The sequence below is a fragment of the Pimephales promelas genome, chromosome 2 (assembly GCF_988280905.1).
Source record: "Pimephales promelas chromosome 2, fPimPro1.hap1.1, whole genome shotgun sequence".
Classification (NCBI taxonomy): domain Eukaryota; kingdom Metazoa; phylum Chordata; class Actinopteri; order Cypriniformes; family Leuciscidae; genus Pimephales; species Pimephales promelas.
Genome location: NC_142770.1, coordinates 15,274,432 through 15,290,916, shown reverse-complemented (window position 1 = coordinate 15,290,916; position 16,485 = coordinate 15,274,432). Strand labels below are relative to the sequence as shown.

General features: G+C 38.3%; 1 protein-coding gene and 2 long non-coding RNA genes across 4 annotated transcripts in view; 1 reads left to right on the top strand and 2 right to left on the bottom strand.

Moving 5' to 3' along the window:
• Positions 1-1,118: 1,118 nt before the first annotated feature.
• On the bottom strand, positions 1,119-5,582 carry LOC120477235 (uncharacterized). The gene is made up of 3 exons (XR_005622351.2): positions 5,440-5,582; positions 5,225-5,343; positions 1,119-5,137 (listed from the first exon to the last, which is right to left on the bottom strand). It is a non-coding gene; the product is annotated as an uncharacterized LOC120477235 (long non-coding RNA).
• Positions 5,420-7,313, top strand: LOC120477234 (uncharacterized). Its single transcript, XR_005622350.2, has 2 exons — positions 5,420-5,558; positions 6,688-7,313. It is a non-coding gene; the product is annotated as an uncharacterized LOC120477234 (long non-coding RNA).
• Positions 7,314-9,850: 2,537 nt separating this feature from the next.
• ccdc50a (coiled-coil domain containing 50a) overlaps positions 9,851-16,485 on the bottom strand; it is a 30,977-nt gene continuing 24,342 nt past the window's right edge. Inside the window, exons 6-12 of one of the 2 annotated variants that reach the window (XM_039668693.2) lie at positions 13,324-14,115; positions 12,920-13,044; positions 12,792-12,836; positions 12,593-12,697; positions 11,029-11,120; positions 10,838-10,944; positions 9,851-10,747 (exon numbers count right to left, since the gene is read on the bottom strand). In XM_039668693.2, coding sequence (XP_039524627.2) covers positions 10,728-10,747; positions 10,838-10,944; positions 11,029-11,120; positions 12,593-12,697; positions 12,792-12,836; positions 12,920-13,044; positions 13,324-14,115 — 1,286 coding nt within the window. In that variant the 3' untranslated portion in view covers positions 9,851-10,727. The remainder of the gene's footprint in view (positions 10,748-10,837; positions 10,945-11,028; positions 11,121-12,592; positions 12,698-12,791; positions 12,837-12,919; positions 13,045-13,323; positions 14,116-16,485) is intronic. The other variant, XM_039668694.2, reaches the window with a different exon arrangement.

Here is a 16,485-nt window from a genome sequence, read left to right as displayed (position 1 = left end):
AGGAAGGAGATTGTGGCAAGCAGGATGAGAGAAGACCAGGCTTGGGTTGGGACATATATGTTGTATTTTTAAGTGGAAGTCAACCATGAGGGGCCGCTTTACGTTCGTTTTGCGTTTATTTATTTTATGAGATTAAAGTTGCATACCCGCTGTCTCCCCTGAACTTTTAACCTTACTACAGAGATGAATAATGTTTTATTTGAAATGAGGTGAAAATCAGCACATTCCATCTGATGATAAATGCTTGATGATAAATCTCATGATTTGTTTCAAAGACACACCTGATTATTCACTGATCCGTCCATATTTATAGTTTCCACTAATAATCGTGTGTTGTTTCCTCTTTTTCGGGTTGTGATTGTAAGTGCTTGAGTGGGAGGATGGCCACTAATATGTCGGGAAGGCAAGTCAAAAATAGTAACAGTGACTGTTGAAAAAAGTGATTACTGTTTTATTTGATTTCTTAAGTAGTTTCATGATTAATTTACATGCATTCTCATGAATTTATAAGTGCTTCTGTCATTAATGTCAACAACTTATAGCGGTTGTTTTTTTAGATTCACTTTTTTATTTCTTTTTGTTATGAGAAGGTCACTTTAAAATAACCTTGGAAACGTTTTACAATACCTTATAAACAACTTTTTTATTATTGTAAAAATTGTATTATTGTAAAACTCCTTAAAATAAATTCCCATTTAATAATATCCTTTGCAATTTTTTCATGTTTATGTTCAAAGACAGAACTTGTTTATGTGACGCTTTAAAGTAAATATTAAAACAGAAAGAAAGAAAAAGTCCCAGCGACACCAGCGCAACGTATGCTTGGCTCTTGCACAAAAATGTATTCCAGGCCTCAAGCTGATGACTGAACAAACACACAGGGTACAACCATGGGTACAACAGGGCTAAAGGCACACCCTCAGAATAATGCGCTTTTCACTCTTCCCATAGTTTGATTGCAGAAAAAAAAAAATTATTTGTATTGAACATCTATCTAACAGATTTTGTGTGAAAATAAATCATAAAAGTGGTATGTTTTTTAAAAAAAACTCAGATATAGACTAAACGTATGAGGTGACAATGTGGGACCGCACAAATTATTGATACAAAATACTAGCTTCACAGTAGTAAAAAAATATAATATTTTATTATATGATGTAATATAATATTTTGAAATATGATAGTTTCATTATAAATAAGTGGGGTCATGAACTGCATTGCTTTATGATGTTTCCTGGGGGTGCACTTATTATGTCATAATTTAGAAATAAACAGCATTTTTCCAACCCTGATTTAGCCCTCTGATCTGAATGCTCTGTTTGAAGGGGCGTGTCTGATGCAAGACTTCAGTGTAAACGCCCACTGCTGTTATTGACTAACATCTTTGCATATGAAATAGCTAGTATGTTTAACTCTCTCGAAAACTTTAAGCATGTTTAAACTTATTACAGTTCTCAAGGTTAAATATAATCATGAAAAGTGTTGATCATAGCATCATATTTAGATCTATGGCATTGTATTTAGATCATGGCATGAACATCATAGACATGTTGAGTGCATGAATGCAGTGATCTTGTCATTGGAACTCGATCATTAAAGCTACACTGTGTAACTCTTTTAGTTTATTCTTAGCTAAAAACACTTTGTTCTTTCAAAAATATACAGTATGTGCTCATTAACGTATATTTACTTCGTTCAAGTATAAAGTATTCTCGTGAGTGTATAATATGCCATTGAAAATACATACGGGTAAGGGGTTCTTATGTCGGTCGCCATGTTGCCCCTCCATCTTGAAAGTACATTAGCCAAAGAGGGACATACCCGTTAATTCAAGCTTCGCCTTTCGCGTTTATGTTTCGGTTAACACTCATGGACGAGGTCGAACTGGAAGCCATGTTAATCTTGGACTACATTGGCCACCGTAGGAGTTAAAAAACGAAATCGGAATTGAGAGGAACAGAAATATTCACTGGATGATCATATACCTTTTCACCGCTAAATGGGGGTAAAAATCACACAGTGTAGCTTTAACGAATGCTATCATCTTATACCATGGTCTGGGTGAATACTCGATTCCGATTGGCCTCAGGGTGTCCATTAAAAAGTGATAGGACACCTTAATGAGTTCTGGTGAAACTGACTGTTTACCGTTCGAAATTAATAAATAAATTCGCTGGCTAGATCAGCTGTAAAAAACCATAGCAACTGGCAGTCAAAGTATCCGTTTACAATTCATTGTATCTAGTTAGCTGTTATACATAGTTTAACTTTTTTGGAGAATTTGACGTAAAATACATAAACTTTCTGGCTCGATAAAAGGAACCTTCAAGGTGTCATTTGTGTAGGTATTATTGGACTTCTGCTGAGGCAACAAGTTGAGCGGACTAATTATCTCCGGTTGCTAAATAAACCGCCAAGTGTAACCAAAGTTATTGTTTGTAAAAACTTTAGATTTCGATTGTAAAACTAATTGAAATATAAACTAATGTTTTAAAAATGTGTTATTAGGCGAGTGACCATGGTATAAGCGGGTTAATGCCCTTCGAGGTGTCATTTGTCTAGGTATTAATGGACTTCTGCAGAAGCAACCGTCCGACGCGCCTCGCCGTCGTCGTCCAGGTCCGTAATACCTGACAATGGACACCTCGTCTGGCATTAACCCTTACCAAGCGATTCGTTGATTATAACCATTTAGATAAAAGGAACTTTGTTACAACTGGAGTTTTGGCGAGAGTCACTGATAAACTAGAGCTGTTTGATTGACAGCTCCAGCGTTCTTTGATAGCTAGCTTTCTAATCACAGTTTAAGTAACAGATTATTTTTATCCTACTAAGAGAAACGATGTGAAGTTGACCGCTTAGTCACTGGTTTGATTTTGTGACACATAGACAAAGAACATTTGACTGTACATGAATCATAATATATCAGAAATCAGGCATTAAAATTAACACATTTACTTAGGCTACATGTTAAGGCGATACTGTCGAGTCCATATGGTAAAAGTCTGTTTGCAAAGCCTGCGCCACTGATTTACCAAAGAATCCACAGTGCAATGTACTGATTACAAATAGTCTAAATAATGCTCAACTGAGACGTTCACATTGTTGAAAATAGATAACAACTTCCTAGCATTAGGATCCTTTGGAAGGTAGGCTAGTGTTATTTTAATGGAGTTGATCCTGCATCTTTTTTCCTCTCCTCCCAATCAAACAAACACACCAATGTGGGAGGAGCCAAAGTTGTAATGGTAAAGTAGGCATTGATAGGCACATTCCACAACGAGTCGTTCGCTAGACTTGCTGACATTAAAAGCTGTTTTTTGACTAACAAAAGAGCTTTTAGCTCTGAAACCTACAGGATATTCTTATAGTATGTAACTCTGGATCACGAAACCAGTCATAAGTAGCACGGGTATATCTGTGGCAATCCAACATTGTATGGGTCAAAATTATGGATTTTTCTTTTAAGCTAAGAATAATTAGGATATTAAGTAAGGTTCATGTTCCATGAAGATATTTTGTAAATTTCATACTGTAAATATATGAAACATTTATTTTTGTGAGTAAATAAAGCACAATCGTGAACATAAATGGACAAATTTAAAGGCAATTTTCTCAATGTTTTGATTTTTTTGTACCCTCAGATTCCAGATTTTCAATTAGTTAAAATAAGTATCTCAGCCAAATAGTGTCCTATCCTATTCCTAACCATAATATTTTAGCTTTCAGATTATGTATAAATCTCGATTTCAAAAAAGAATAGCGATCTCCATTGTCAAAAGTGGTCGTTCAAGGGTTAGTCCACCCAAAAATTATCTTCCGAACACAAATTAAGATATTTTTGATGAAATCTGAGAGCTTGCTCACTCCTTAATAGGCTTTGGTAATTGATATCTGCCAGCACAGAAAAGTAAAAAAAAGTAAAGACATCGTTAAGACATTGTTAAAATAGTCCAAGTGACTACAGTGGCTCAACCTCAAGTTTATCAAGCTACGAGAATACTTTTTGTGTGCAAAAAACATACAAAAATAATGACTTTACTCCACCATCTCATCTCTTCCATGTCATTCTTCTAAGCGGTTGACGTACTGTAACAGCTCAGCGCTTCTGGGTTGTACGTCAGAAAATAGGGCACATCTTGTGGTTGAAAAGGGAATAAAATCAATGGCGCCTTTTACCCCTGTTGAACCTTACTGTTTTTATTCATCACAGGAGTCATGTATTGCTGTAATATTATATGATTTCATTCAGTTAAACAGTAATAGCACACATCTCCACAAGTCTCATTCATGTCTGAAGCACAAATGGACAAGTTAGCATCCAAGTTATTTTTTTTTTCTAAAATAATCTAGATTGTACATCAGATCATTAGATTAGACCAAACTATCAAGCATTTATCATAATACTGTTTCTTAGTGACTTATTTTTGAAAGTTACTTAAGATATTCATGTAACCGGCTATATGCCCAAACATCGGTTATAGGTTCATGTCAAAACTCCCAGTATGCGCCCTAGGACTGCCGCTCTCAAACCTGTCAGATGTCATTCCAGGAAAGACAGCCTGAGGCCCAACGACACAGTACTATGGGAATGTCTGTGGCTTTCTCTCTTTTTATATCATACACTCAACACTTTTCAATGTGGAGCATATTTGAGGGCTTTTATTTTTAAAGGGAGCCGTTCAACTTCTCAGTATACTTGCACTTCATCACATAGGCTAGGCCTACTTGTCGACTCTAACGCGCCACATATTTGACACTTTTCTGGATAATGAAAATTCTGTCATAAAGTAGGCCTCATCCTCATGTGAAGGACTTTCTTTCATCTTCAGAAACAAATGAAGATATTTTTAATGAAATCTGAGAGATTTCCGACCTTCCACTGAAAGTCTAATCACCCAAAACATTCATAAAGTGAGGGGTTTGGAGCACATGGTGATGGGGAAAAAATGGGAAGAAAAATAAATGAAAAATTGTTCCGTTCCCCAAAGAAACTTTGTGGAAGAATATGAAACGTTTTGCAAGCAAACACAAAGTTTCGCGGGGGGAATTGATAACAATTTTTGGGTGAAGCTAACGTTGAGTTCGATAGTCTTTGAAGATTCGAGTTTCAGTAGCTACTCGAGTTTCCTTCCGTCTGCAAAAAGAAAAAATATAAACAGCTGTAGACTTATTTTCAAGTAGCCTAACGTTAGTCTGAAATGTTTTTGTTTTTTTCCCTCACCGGAATAAGTTTTTACACGCATATCCAACCTGTTTGAGTCTAATAAGCACGAACTCGACACACCCTCATGTGACCACCTGTACCGGTTTTTCCTGAAGATGTGCCGCAGGCTTATCGGCCTGAGAAGAGTAAATGACGAGAATTAAAGGAAAGCCAATAGAGCTACATGCACACCTGCGAGCAGACACACCTAAAAGCTTCCACATTTCACTCACCGAGGAGAAAGTGTTGAGGTGAACGCTTTAAAACTGTCTGGAGGTTGTCACTGCTGAGTACTGGGTGTGTAAATGTCGATGTTCCAGCGTTTGGACCGCCGCTGCTGCGTTTCACTCAGGTAACATTAAGTTAAGCAACTGTCATTCGGAGGGGGACGGTTTGCGTAACTGACAGCCAGTTTAAGTGACATAGTTGAACGTGATATTAGATACGATTAAAAAAAAACTTAGTTTAATACACAGAGCCTAGGTGTTCACGCATGGTGCATTTTTTTTTTTGTTTTTAAACACATACGAGCTTGTGTCAGACTGGCGGTTGGGTAGTTGAGTCTCGTCTCACGGTGCGTTTTAAAATGGCGCGCCAAGTTCAAATAAAACGGTTTGGGTTTGTTCCATAGGTTTGTTTTCAATCTTATTGCGTTTCTTTTTTATGGAAAAATACATGGATTTCTGTGGCTCTCACGTTAATATGGTCTAGACGCCTAATCACAAGGACGGAAATACAAGTTACAGGGTCTGAGTGTCAGTTTTTTTCACTGCTAAATCAGATAAGATAAGAAAAAGCTAAACTTCCAAAAAATACAACAAACTGTAAGGGAGGCAACTTTTACCTCGCGATTAGATTTTCAAATTTATCGTACGTTCAAATGACAAATTTGATAATAAATGCCTTTAATATTAAAAATAGATGTTCCAGGCCTGTAAATGCGTGTACATTAGTTATAGCATAATATTTATCAATAATTTTAATTTGATGTTAGCTTGTATTTCACTGAATTTGTCATATCACTTTTAAAAGTAAAAATGTTCCAGATAACCTAGTTAATGAGGTCATAAAAATACGGAATATGATTATTACTCACAAATTGGGAACATATTTAAAATATGTTTTACTGTAGATGAATTGTCGTCGTCACATTTGAAAAAACGCTCTCCCTTGAATCTACCATTGATGCTCAAAGATAACTTTCTGCTAACTTGCTAAGCTATTGTATTGCACAGGGTCACATTATCAATTAACCAACGGTTGGTTTACAATTTATTTAATTTTTGAACCCAACGAATTATATAATTTTTTTAAAACCCAGTGGTTGGTTAAATTATTAAAAAGTAATAATAAAAAAAATAATAATAATAAAGGTTTGTCCATATTTGGACGAAACATGGGTTGAAACAACCGTATATTGGTCACGTGGATGAAATGCATGAATGTAAAAAATGAGCAATTTTTTTATTTATTTATTTCAGATGTTGCATAACACCGGTTTACTTGGAGCGTTTGACCTGCAGTGCACATTGCTAGGAATCGTGGCTGAGATGGAGACCAGGATTTCAGTCATTGTTTCTAGTAGTGGGCGCTGCAGATATTCAGCTTTTTGCCATGCATATTTGGAGTAATATCTACAATCCCAATGAGAACAAGGTCTAATACAATACACGAATGGCACATAAATGGATGTGTACAAGAAACACCTTGGGTTGCCGCTGGATGGCAGTAGACCGCAAGGAAAGTGTCAACGGAGAACAAGAAGTTGCCGTTTCAACGTGCAAGTAACCGTGCACATCTCTGGCATGTTGGTGAACCTGCCCTGGAGAGGCATTTGTTTGGCACTGAGACTTCCTCATTCATTTGTAATTCAGGCCTTTATGCAGATAATATCCACACCGGAGTTTGATCATGCATTTATTGTGATCCGTTTGAAAGCTTTTAGTTTTCCCGTTATCTTAGGTTGAGTTGTTTGGGTCAGTGACAAATAAAGATGAGTGTTTATGATGGTTGGTTTCAAACTTATTTTTAACTTAATGAAAATGTTGTATCCACAAAGTAACATTTCCTTACAACAAATTACATAATTAAAAAATATCAGGCGCCCCTCAATGATATCATTTCCTGATCTGTTTTTTACCACATGACAACAAAATGGCTTCTCAGGTAGTGATTATATTGTTTCTTCTTAATATATATATATATATATATATATATATATATATATATATATATATATATACATAATTTTGACAGGAAGACCTTCTGTCAGGTTATTTCCAGATTGCAGTTTATTTGAATCAGATATGGTGGATTTCAATTATTTCATTGACACAAACATACCCTTTAAAAGTAATTTATTTGATATTTACAGTTGGCCAGTGGAAGCTATGATAATGTGCAAGTTACAAACACTTTTGCCGGTCACAAAACGTTTCCAGCAGCAGCTGATTGTAAAAGAAACCGGCATGAGCGTCGTCTCCATACAGTGATTGAAAACTTCTAAAGCCTGTCACTCAGTCACACACATACACAAACATTTACAATGGCATATCAGGTGCGAAAAGTTCAGTTTGCAAAACCTTAGTAAACCAGGAACAAACAAATCACATGACCATCGGATATTGTCAGTTTTACAGCAATACCTATTTTTTTTTAAATCCCTGAATGTTAAACATTTGGCACAGACAAATCCAGCCAATTATTACAATAATTGTAACATACAATGTTCTTTTCAAATACTACAGCGCACTGCGATATGCCCCATGATATGCGCTAGATTGACACAGCACTGAAAGAGAGAGAAATATATGCACATTCATCACTAAAACACACATTAAGTGATTCAAAACTGATTCAGTAATACAATTTACAGAAAATGTTCTTAATCACCTTGTAAGCCTATAGCCGCATGGCAACAGAAGATATTTTCCCTAAAAGTATATTGGACACATTTCAGGCCATGCCTTTCATTGGAATGCACCAACACAAACTACTGTAGCACATTGAGCGCAACATGAGAGCGTTCAGCACTAGCGATCGAACACTGGTCTTAAATAGGCACTAATGCGATACAAAAGTAGCTGCTGTATTAAGTTGTCTCTGTACAGGATGCTACATGTAACCCCAAAAAACATATTCCCGTTCCCAGAAGCGAAGCGGAATGTAATCCCTTTAGAACATATTTCTGACAGGAATATGGAATGTAAGCAATAATTGATCAGTAAGGGGAAAATGCCCTGAAAAACTCATGTGCATTCAGCAGTTTCCATGAATAGGGTACAAAATTGCTCTTTATCTCTGAAATAAATGGACACATCCCATGTTCTTAAAGGAGTAGTTCACTTTTTTTAAAAAACTTTTGCTGATAATTTACTCACCCCCATGTCATCCAAGATGTCCATGTCATTCTTTCTTCAGTCGAAAAGAAATGAAAGTTTTTGATGAAAACATTCCAGGATTTTCTCCATATAATGGACTTCATTGGGAACCAAACGGTTCAAGGTCCAAATGAGAGTTTCAGTGCAGCTTCAAAGGGCTTTAAACGACACCAGACGATGAATAAGGGTCTCATCCAGCGAAACGAAAGGCCATTTAAAAAATGACTCAGAAAAAAGATTTATTCATTTTGATGAACAAGTTCGAACAGAAGAGTCCTGAACGCGCATCACAGAACAGAGAAATGTAAGCAATTGTGCTTACAAAACTTCAACTTTTTTATTTATTTTTGAAATGACTGATCGTTTCGCTTGATAAGACCCTTATTCATCGTCTGGTGTCGTTTAAAGCTGCAATAAAACTGTCTTTTAGACCTTGAATCGTTTGGTTCCCAATAAAGTCCATTATATGGAGAAAATCCTGGAATGTTTTCATCAAAAACGTTAATTTCTTTTCGACTGAAGAAAGAAAGATATGGATTTCTTGGATGACATGGAGGTGAGTAAATTTTCAGCAAAAGTTTTTTGAAAAATTAACTACTCCTTAAACAGAGATCTATTAGATTTGCTAGAAAAAGTATTTTACACATAGCTAGTATTTTTTTATATACCCCACAACAGCAACATAATACTGCTAAACCTATTTGAATAATCCAAAGTGCAACATTTGGCTCTGAATGATAGATCAATTTAGGCTAAATTTGCAAGTTATTGTATATTCATAGTTGTTTTTTTTTCTTTGATAGAAATACACAATTGCTAAAAAAACAAAATAACTAAAACGAAACAGTTTGTTTTTAAATTATATTTAGACGAGTCCTAAAATGTGATGACATGTTTGCTTAAACTGTTAAACGAAACTTCTGAAGGTTCATATTTGCATTGATCAAATTAAGTTTCAAGCTATTGTGTATCTATTTTGTACACCATTTGTGGAAAGAGCCAGATAAACGCTGCCGTAGTCACACTTGTTTGCTGCTTTTTGTGTCCCTGCTTAAAGTAAGTTTGCCACCGAATGCAAAGCACTGTAAATCCGAACACTGAGACAGCATGGACTGCATATGAAGATGCAAGCAACAAAACTGTTTACATCTGTGCCAATAGCAATGCTACTACATGCCTTAAAACTTGTATCTTGGTTTTTTATTGAATTATAAATAAAAATACCTGTATATAAAAAGATTGAGTAGAGATGTGTTTTTGGCCATTTCTTTTTTTTTCATATAGACCCCACAGAGTTCACATTCAGCCAGCATGCATTTGAACACTGGGGCATATTAGCAGGTCCTGAATACCCATGAAGTAGATGAGATGATCGCTACGGACACTGCAGGAAATATCAGAATAACGAAGGCACCCAAAGGGCTGAGCGTCTCCAACCCTAGCAGTACGTGAGCCCTCAGTGCGAATGACCAGTCTCTCACAAATGATATGGAGGGGAAAATGAAGAAGATGACCTCACCTTGATATTTGACTGGTTTGAAGGCTGAACCTGCTTATCAAGATGTCGAAATGCGATCAGGGCTGGAATTTTGCATCAAACAGTTCTCCAGAAAAGTGATCACTTCGGTGTATGCCAGTCTTTTGGGATAGATCGGTTGAAAGGGTAAAACAATAATATACGAATTAAAAAATAAACTATATCATCTCAAAATAAATCAATAAATATAGAGCACAATTCACGCATGTTTTCCATTAAATTAAAAAAACAAAACTGTATCCTGCAATGCAATCAAGACCAGGCTTGAATATAGATGAAAAGAAAAGGGATGTTTTAAGCTGTGCAGTAGATCCCTTCCCGTCCAGTCATCTACAATAAGACAGGAACATGAGAAGCGAACAGGAACCGTCCCTGTCGCCCAGTAGTTGATAACTCCAGGGTAAAAGACTCATTCACAACACGAAGAGACGACGACGGCTCGTCTGAGCCGAGAAACTTGGAGGGAAAACAAAATTAAAGTGTCAGTAGCTTCCGCCGCAAGCCTCATGAACTCAAAGTAGTTTCTGAATCGCTTCCTTCTCTATTGATTCACAAAGTAAAGGGCCGAACGGACTCGTGATTGGGCAGCAGTGGAGGCTTATGGTCACTGTCTGTAGTAGGCACCTAAAAGAGGAATAGATAAAAGACACGTATATTAAAAACAAATCGATTGAATTTGAAGCGATAGCTCGGGTGCATTGGTGCGGTGTGAACCTTTGTACGCCGCCTCTGGTCTTGTTGGAGGGCGAGGGGTGTACGGGCTCTCCACATAAGCATAGCTCGGGTTTATGTTCTCATAGTGCTGTGTAGGAGGAGGCGGCCTGGAACAAAGAACCGAGAGGAACATGAGACTCTTGTGGGACTTCTGATAGCAAATGGGTGTTAAGGAGTCAGAGATGTTGTACCTCACAGGTTTGTGGTTCCGCGCTCTCTGGTACTCGTCCTCTCTGCTACGCACCTCTTCTCGCATACGTGGTCGTACTACTTCTTGCCCTGGCTAATATAACAGAGCATGTCAGTGGTGTCGACAGGGTTCACGTCATCAGGCCCACATGGAATATTGGGAATTTTAGCAGCATCAGTATTTACTATATTGCTCATTTAACCCTAAGCACCAATCCACAGCCATACAGGTCACACGCATACAATTTTCCTTCTTGTAATTAGGAGTAAAGGGAGTACATGCTTTACCTACACAAATTAAATACTCGAAGCAGGGGCTTTTTCATGTGTTTGTTCTTCGTTTGTCCAAGTAAAAAAAGTTAATTAAATAACATTGTGTTGTAAATACAATTTATTCTGATGCAATATCAGTGTTCAATTAGCTTTTATTTATTTAAATCTGCATATATTGTCATAAAGGGCTTCCCCTTCCCCTAAACTCATTAAATGAATGCTTCATTCATTTTAAATTCATAAATTTGATCATTAATTCAATTGGAATAATAAGACATAGGGCTGTTTCCCTAAGTAGGGGTAAGCAAATTAAATAATTTCCATTGAAAAAATATGATGGTATGAGATTGTTTAATTTATATATATATATATATGAAGAGTTCAGATGCAAAAGCCTCTAAGTGCCATTTGAAATTTTCTTCTAGAATGATGATTTTTATCAAGCTTGTATATTTAAGTTCAGTGATTTCACTTAAATGGCAATGATAATTACCTATTAATTGTTATTTAAGTGAAATTACTGAACTTAAATATACAAGTTTGATAAAAATCATCATTAAAGAAGAAAATTTCAAATGGCATTTAGAGGCTTTTGCATCTGAACTCTTCATATATATATATATATATATATATATATATATATACAAAGAACCATTGAAAAGATTGATACTTTTAAACATAACACTAAACCACCAGTAGGTGGCGGCAGGTGACAGTCTTAATTAGCGAGTTATTGAGTCATTCAGTACTCTGTATCGGACGATACCCTGAGTCGAGGTATCGGGAAGGGAATTATGGTATCGGAACATCTCTATTTTGCAACGTACGAATCTATGTCTTTAAACGAATGACAGTGTCAAGACAGTGACTTACCGCCACCTACTGGCGATTTTAATTTAATATTTAAAAGCATCACTTTGTTTTTAAACATCATTACTTTATAAAGGTATTTATAAAGGTAAAGAATGAACTGAAAAATCGATTAATAGGGGCAAATATGTGACTGCAGTTAAATAGAAGAGAGGGGGTAAGGCAGTCAAGAAAATAAAAAATAAGAACCACTGAACTAAGGAAAGGGATATGTAGAATTGCACAAGTGCTACTGCTAAAGAGTGCAATGTCAATACAGCCTGTTACCTTGATTCCAAATTCTCATAAGCTTAATTGAATTGGCCTATATAATATTATAATGACTTTTTATAATATTATAATGAGCGGTTCATTCATAAATCCGTAAGATTACCTTTATGCTGTGACAAAACAAACCAGAAGACAGAACACAGCGATGCTTACCTTGTACTCTACCTCGGGTCGTCTTCTGTCTATCACTTGCTTCTTCTCCTCTTTCGATCTCTTATACTCCCTTTTCTCTTCCTCCAATAGCAGGCGGGCTAATTCCTTAAAATACATTGCAAGACGCACAACATGATTAGGTTTGGAGGTAACAACAACCTCAAATGTGTGTGCGAAGGGGGGGAGGGGCATGCTGTACCTCATCTTTAGCAACTTGAGCGGCTCGTTTGTCAATTTGACTAGCCTGAAAAAAAAGATATGCAGTTACTTTTTGGATTTACAAATCCCCAATAATTAAAAGCACAGAGAAAGATTCACTCAAGGTACCTTAATTTCTTCTTCTTGTAGTCTTCGTGCCACCTCCATGTCTCTGAGCTCCTGGTCGTGTAGGTCTAAGTTGGCCAATCCATGTGTAGCTTCCTTCATGCCATACTCTCCTCTAACCTTTCGGCCTGCAGGGGGCATTAGAGGATATCAGGCCAAAGAAAACACTTCAGAACCACACTTCAGCCTCATTATTTATTCACACAGCAGCCCAAGAAGCCATTTTTATTTTGGGATTGAAAAGGAATGATCAAAAATGCAAGTTTGTAGCCACCGTCAAGATTTAGCGCGCAAGATTCCCACAAACCACAATCACCAACGGATAGGAAAAAGGAAATCAGAGTGCCACCAGATGGCACAGCAAAGTCCAAGAAGGTTCAATCAAACACGTGGACCCAGGTCCATACCTCTCTCTCTGGAGGATGGGCCAGGGGACGGGCCCTCATTTGAAGGGCCTCTGAGAGTGGGCTCCTCAAACACCTCATTAGGGCCTGACGGGAGCCTCGGCCTGCTCTTGAGATCCTCCCTCTCCAAGCTGTCTTCTGACAATCCTCTAGTTGGGGAGAGACTGTGCTCATCCAGTTCTTGGTCTCTACTTTTGTGCCTCGCTCTATTCCTATCTCTGCCTCGTTCTCCAAGTCTGTCTCTGCTAGCATGTCCGTAGCCATTCCTGTCCATCTCCCTGTCCACGTTTCTACCCCTGACATTGTCTTGACTTCTAGTCCGGTTTCGATCTCTTGGCCTGTCCTTGGATCTCTGTCCGTCCCTTTCTCGATCCCTGTTCCTCTCCTTGTCCCAAACCCTATCCTGGCCGGGAGGTTTCTCCTTCTGCCGCACCGGCTCCAGGTCGTCCCACTGATCTGGCTTCCTTCTTCTACGAGGTTCTTTGTAATCAAGGTCGAGAGGTCTGTTTCTCTCTCTCGAGTAATCTTCCGGGTATTTCGGTCGTCGCTCAGGTGAGTAGTACTCTGGGATCCTTTCCTTGCTTGGAATCTCTGGATGCCTAGTTCGGTGGTGTTCAACAGGCTCATATTCTGGATAGCGACTACGGGGATTTACTTTTCTGTCTGGCACGGGAGAGTTGTACGGGGAAAGAATTTGATTGTGGCTGTGATGCTTCTCTTTCCTGTAACTTGGAGAAGTGGAGCGGGGTTTCGGCTCTTGCAAGTCAGGAGGAAGGTGCGGGAGGCTCCTGGCGGCTGCGTCAAAGCGAGTAAGGGCAAGGTGGGGTGCAGAGGGAAATAAAACCTAACCTCGTTAGTACAAAAGAGTTAGTTCACTCTGGATCATGCAGAATGTAAAATGTTAAATAAGCTATTGCTGACAAGTAGAGCCAAGACCTTCAAATGAAGAGGTTACAGCCAGGGTCCAAAATTATGTATGCAGATATGTCTAACCTTACGTTCACACCGCCGCAGACTTGAGCTTCCAAAGCGGCCGGAAGTCATTCATTTTAAACGGAAGCTGGCTTTTCTCAGCTGCAAGGAGCGTCAAATCCATCGCCGTCGCGTTTTTGGGTGTTTTGAGCGTCAATCCGAAAGTTGAAATAAGCTCAATATTATGGTAATGAGCTGTGACGCGGTTCAGTGGCAAGCAGCGGCAAACGCCAGTAACCAATCGGAATATAGACGTCCTTCACGCCGACTGATTCCGAAGAAACACACAATGTAATGTTTTCCTACCAAAACATTAGTTCCGAGAAAAAGGAAGAAGAGCTAATAATCGCGTTGCTGTGATTCCTACTGGTTTCGTATCATTTATGACATGACGTTGTTTGCTTATAGGGAGGGACTGCATGAGCGCAACATTTCTTTGAAATATTTACAAACGCTCGTTTTAAAGCGGGAATGCAATTAATTTGCTCATGGCGACACCAATTGGACCGCAAACAATAATAATAATAGCTAACTATTTTTTCCCGACCAAATATGACCAAAACGGTTATTAAAATGCTGTCATTATAAAAGGTTTCTTCTATGTATTGCTTGTTTTTTTTCTGTTTATTACATTTTATGTTGTGACACTTCTACTATTCTCCCTGCAACGTCAGAGCGTTCAAAGCGTCCAACAAGCTTCCCTGTACTATTTGAAAAGCGTCCTTGACAGAGCGGCCAGAGCTTCTTTGACACTTAAAGTCCCCGTGAACCGGAAGTTGCAAACGATTTTTCTCCAGTGCTGTGACGTATTTCCAAGTGAAACGGAATATTGAACAGAGGGCAGGGTTTTACTCTAGCGCTCCTCCTCTCCATCTCTCGCTCATAGCAAACTAACGGTTCGAGGGGAGTGGTTAAGCGTTTCCCCACCCAAACTGTGAAACCTACGTCATCAGAAAAAGAAACCATTCCAGACAGGAAGTAACTTTTCAGATTTTGATTAAAGATTCCCAAGGTAAAACATTTTTTAATATATATTTACTTGCACGGATTAATTCTTCACCACAAGACTAGTAATGTGCGCTAACGAAGTAAATAGGTTAAATTTTGATGGTCGGCGGCAGTGTGAACGTACAGTAAAGGGTTTTTGACACTTGCAGAGTGTTCATTTTGGATCCTGTCTATAGCAACTCCAGTTGAGCAAATTAGAAAAGTCTGTGGGTTATTTTACAAAAACAAAACACACATCAACGGGGGGGGGGGGGGGGGGGGGGGGGTATGGTGCATACAGTAGAGTGCATACAGTAGGGGTTTATAAAAAAAAAAGGTCCATGTGCATTTTCATTCAGATTAATGCCAACAAACCAGGACTACGACTTTTTAGACTGCAAATTTCTTGTTAACACTCCTAAAACGATCTGCAGAACACAACACAGGTCTAATTATTTGCATCATGGTGTGAGAACAGAGCTTAGCTATGCGGTCACGGTTCGATAGGGAAGGAGAGAGAGAGAGAGAGAGAGAGAGAGAGAGAGAGAGAGAGAGAGAGAGAGAGAGAGAGAGAGAGAGAGAGAGAGAGAGAGAGAGAGAGAGAGAGAGCTAAAGATACTCCTGCACAAAGATGCTGAATCTTTTATGTTGTGCCCTGTAGGCGGGTGCTAATCTGTGCTTATCATAGCAGGGGGTTCTTATGAACAGAATATCAAAAACACGAGGAAATGCATTGCGTGCTGAAGTTTCACCTCTAGGGTTAGGGAGTTTTGGTGAAACGCACACTTCATTAAGCACCAATGAATAAAAGTTTTGCATGAGTGTTTAATGAGGCAAACAGACCCTACGGGGTACGATACTGGTTGACCAGCAAGAGGCCCTAAACACATCGAAATGATTGCATGAGAGAATGATTACGTAACACGTGAAAGCAAACAGTTTGAATGCAAACACTGGCACGCAAGGGCAGCCATGCAGGGCGGGTTGAGTTAACAGATGCAGTGTTGACATGAACAACTTGCATGTCCAGTTTTGTAGCATTAGTCACTAAATGGTTGCCCATTACGAATGCAACATGGTCTGCTGGTGCCGTTTTAGATCGGAGGCAAGAAAACCTTCCCACAGATCCCTTGTGTTTACTAAACAAAATAAGTTGCGCACTAACATTTTGTTTATCTTCTCAACAAACAGATGAAAGCGTCTGGA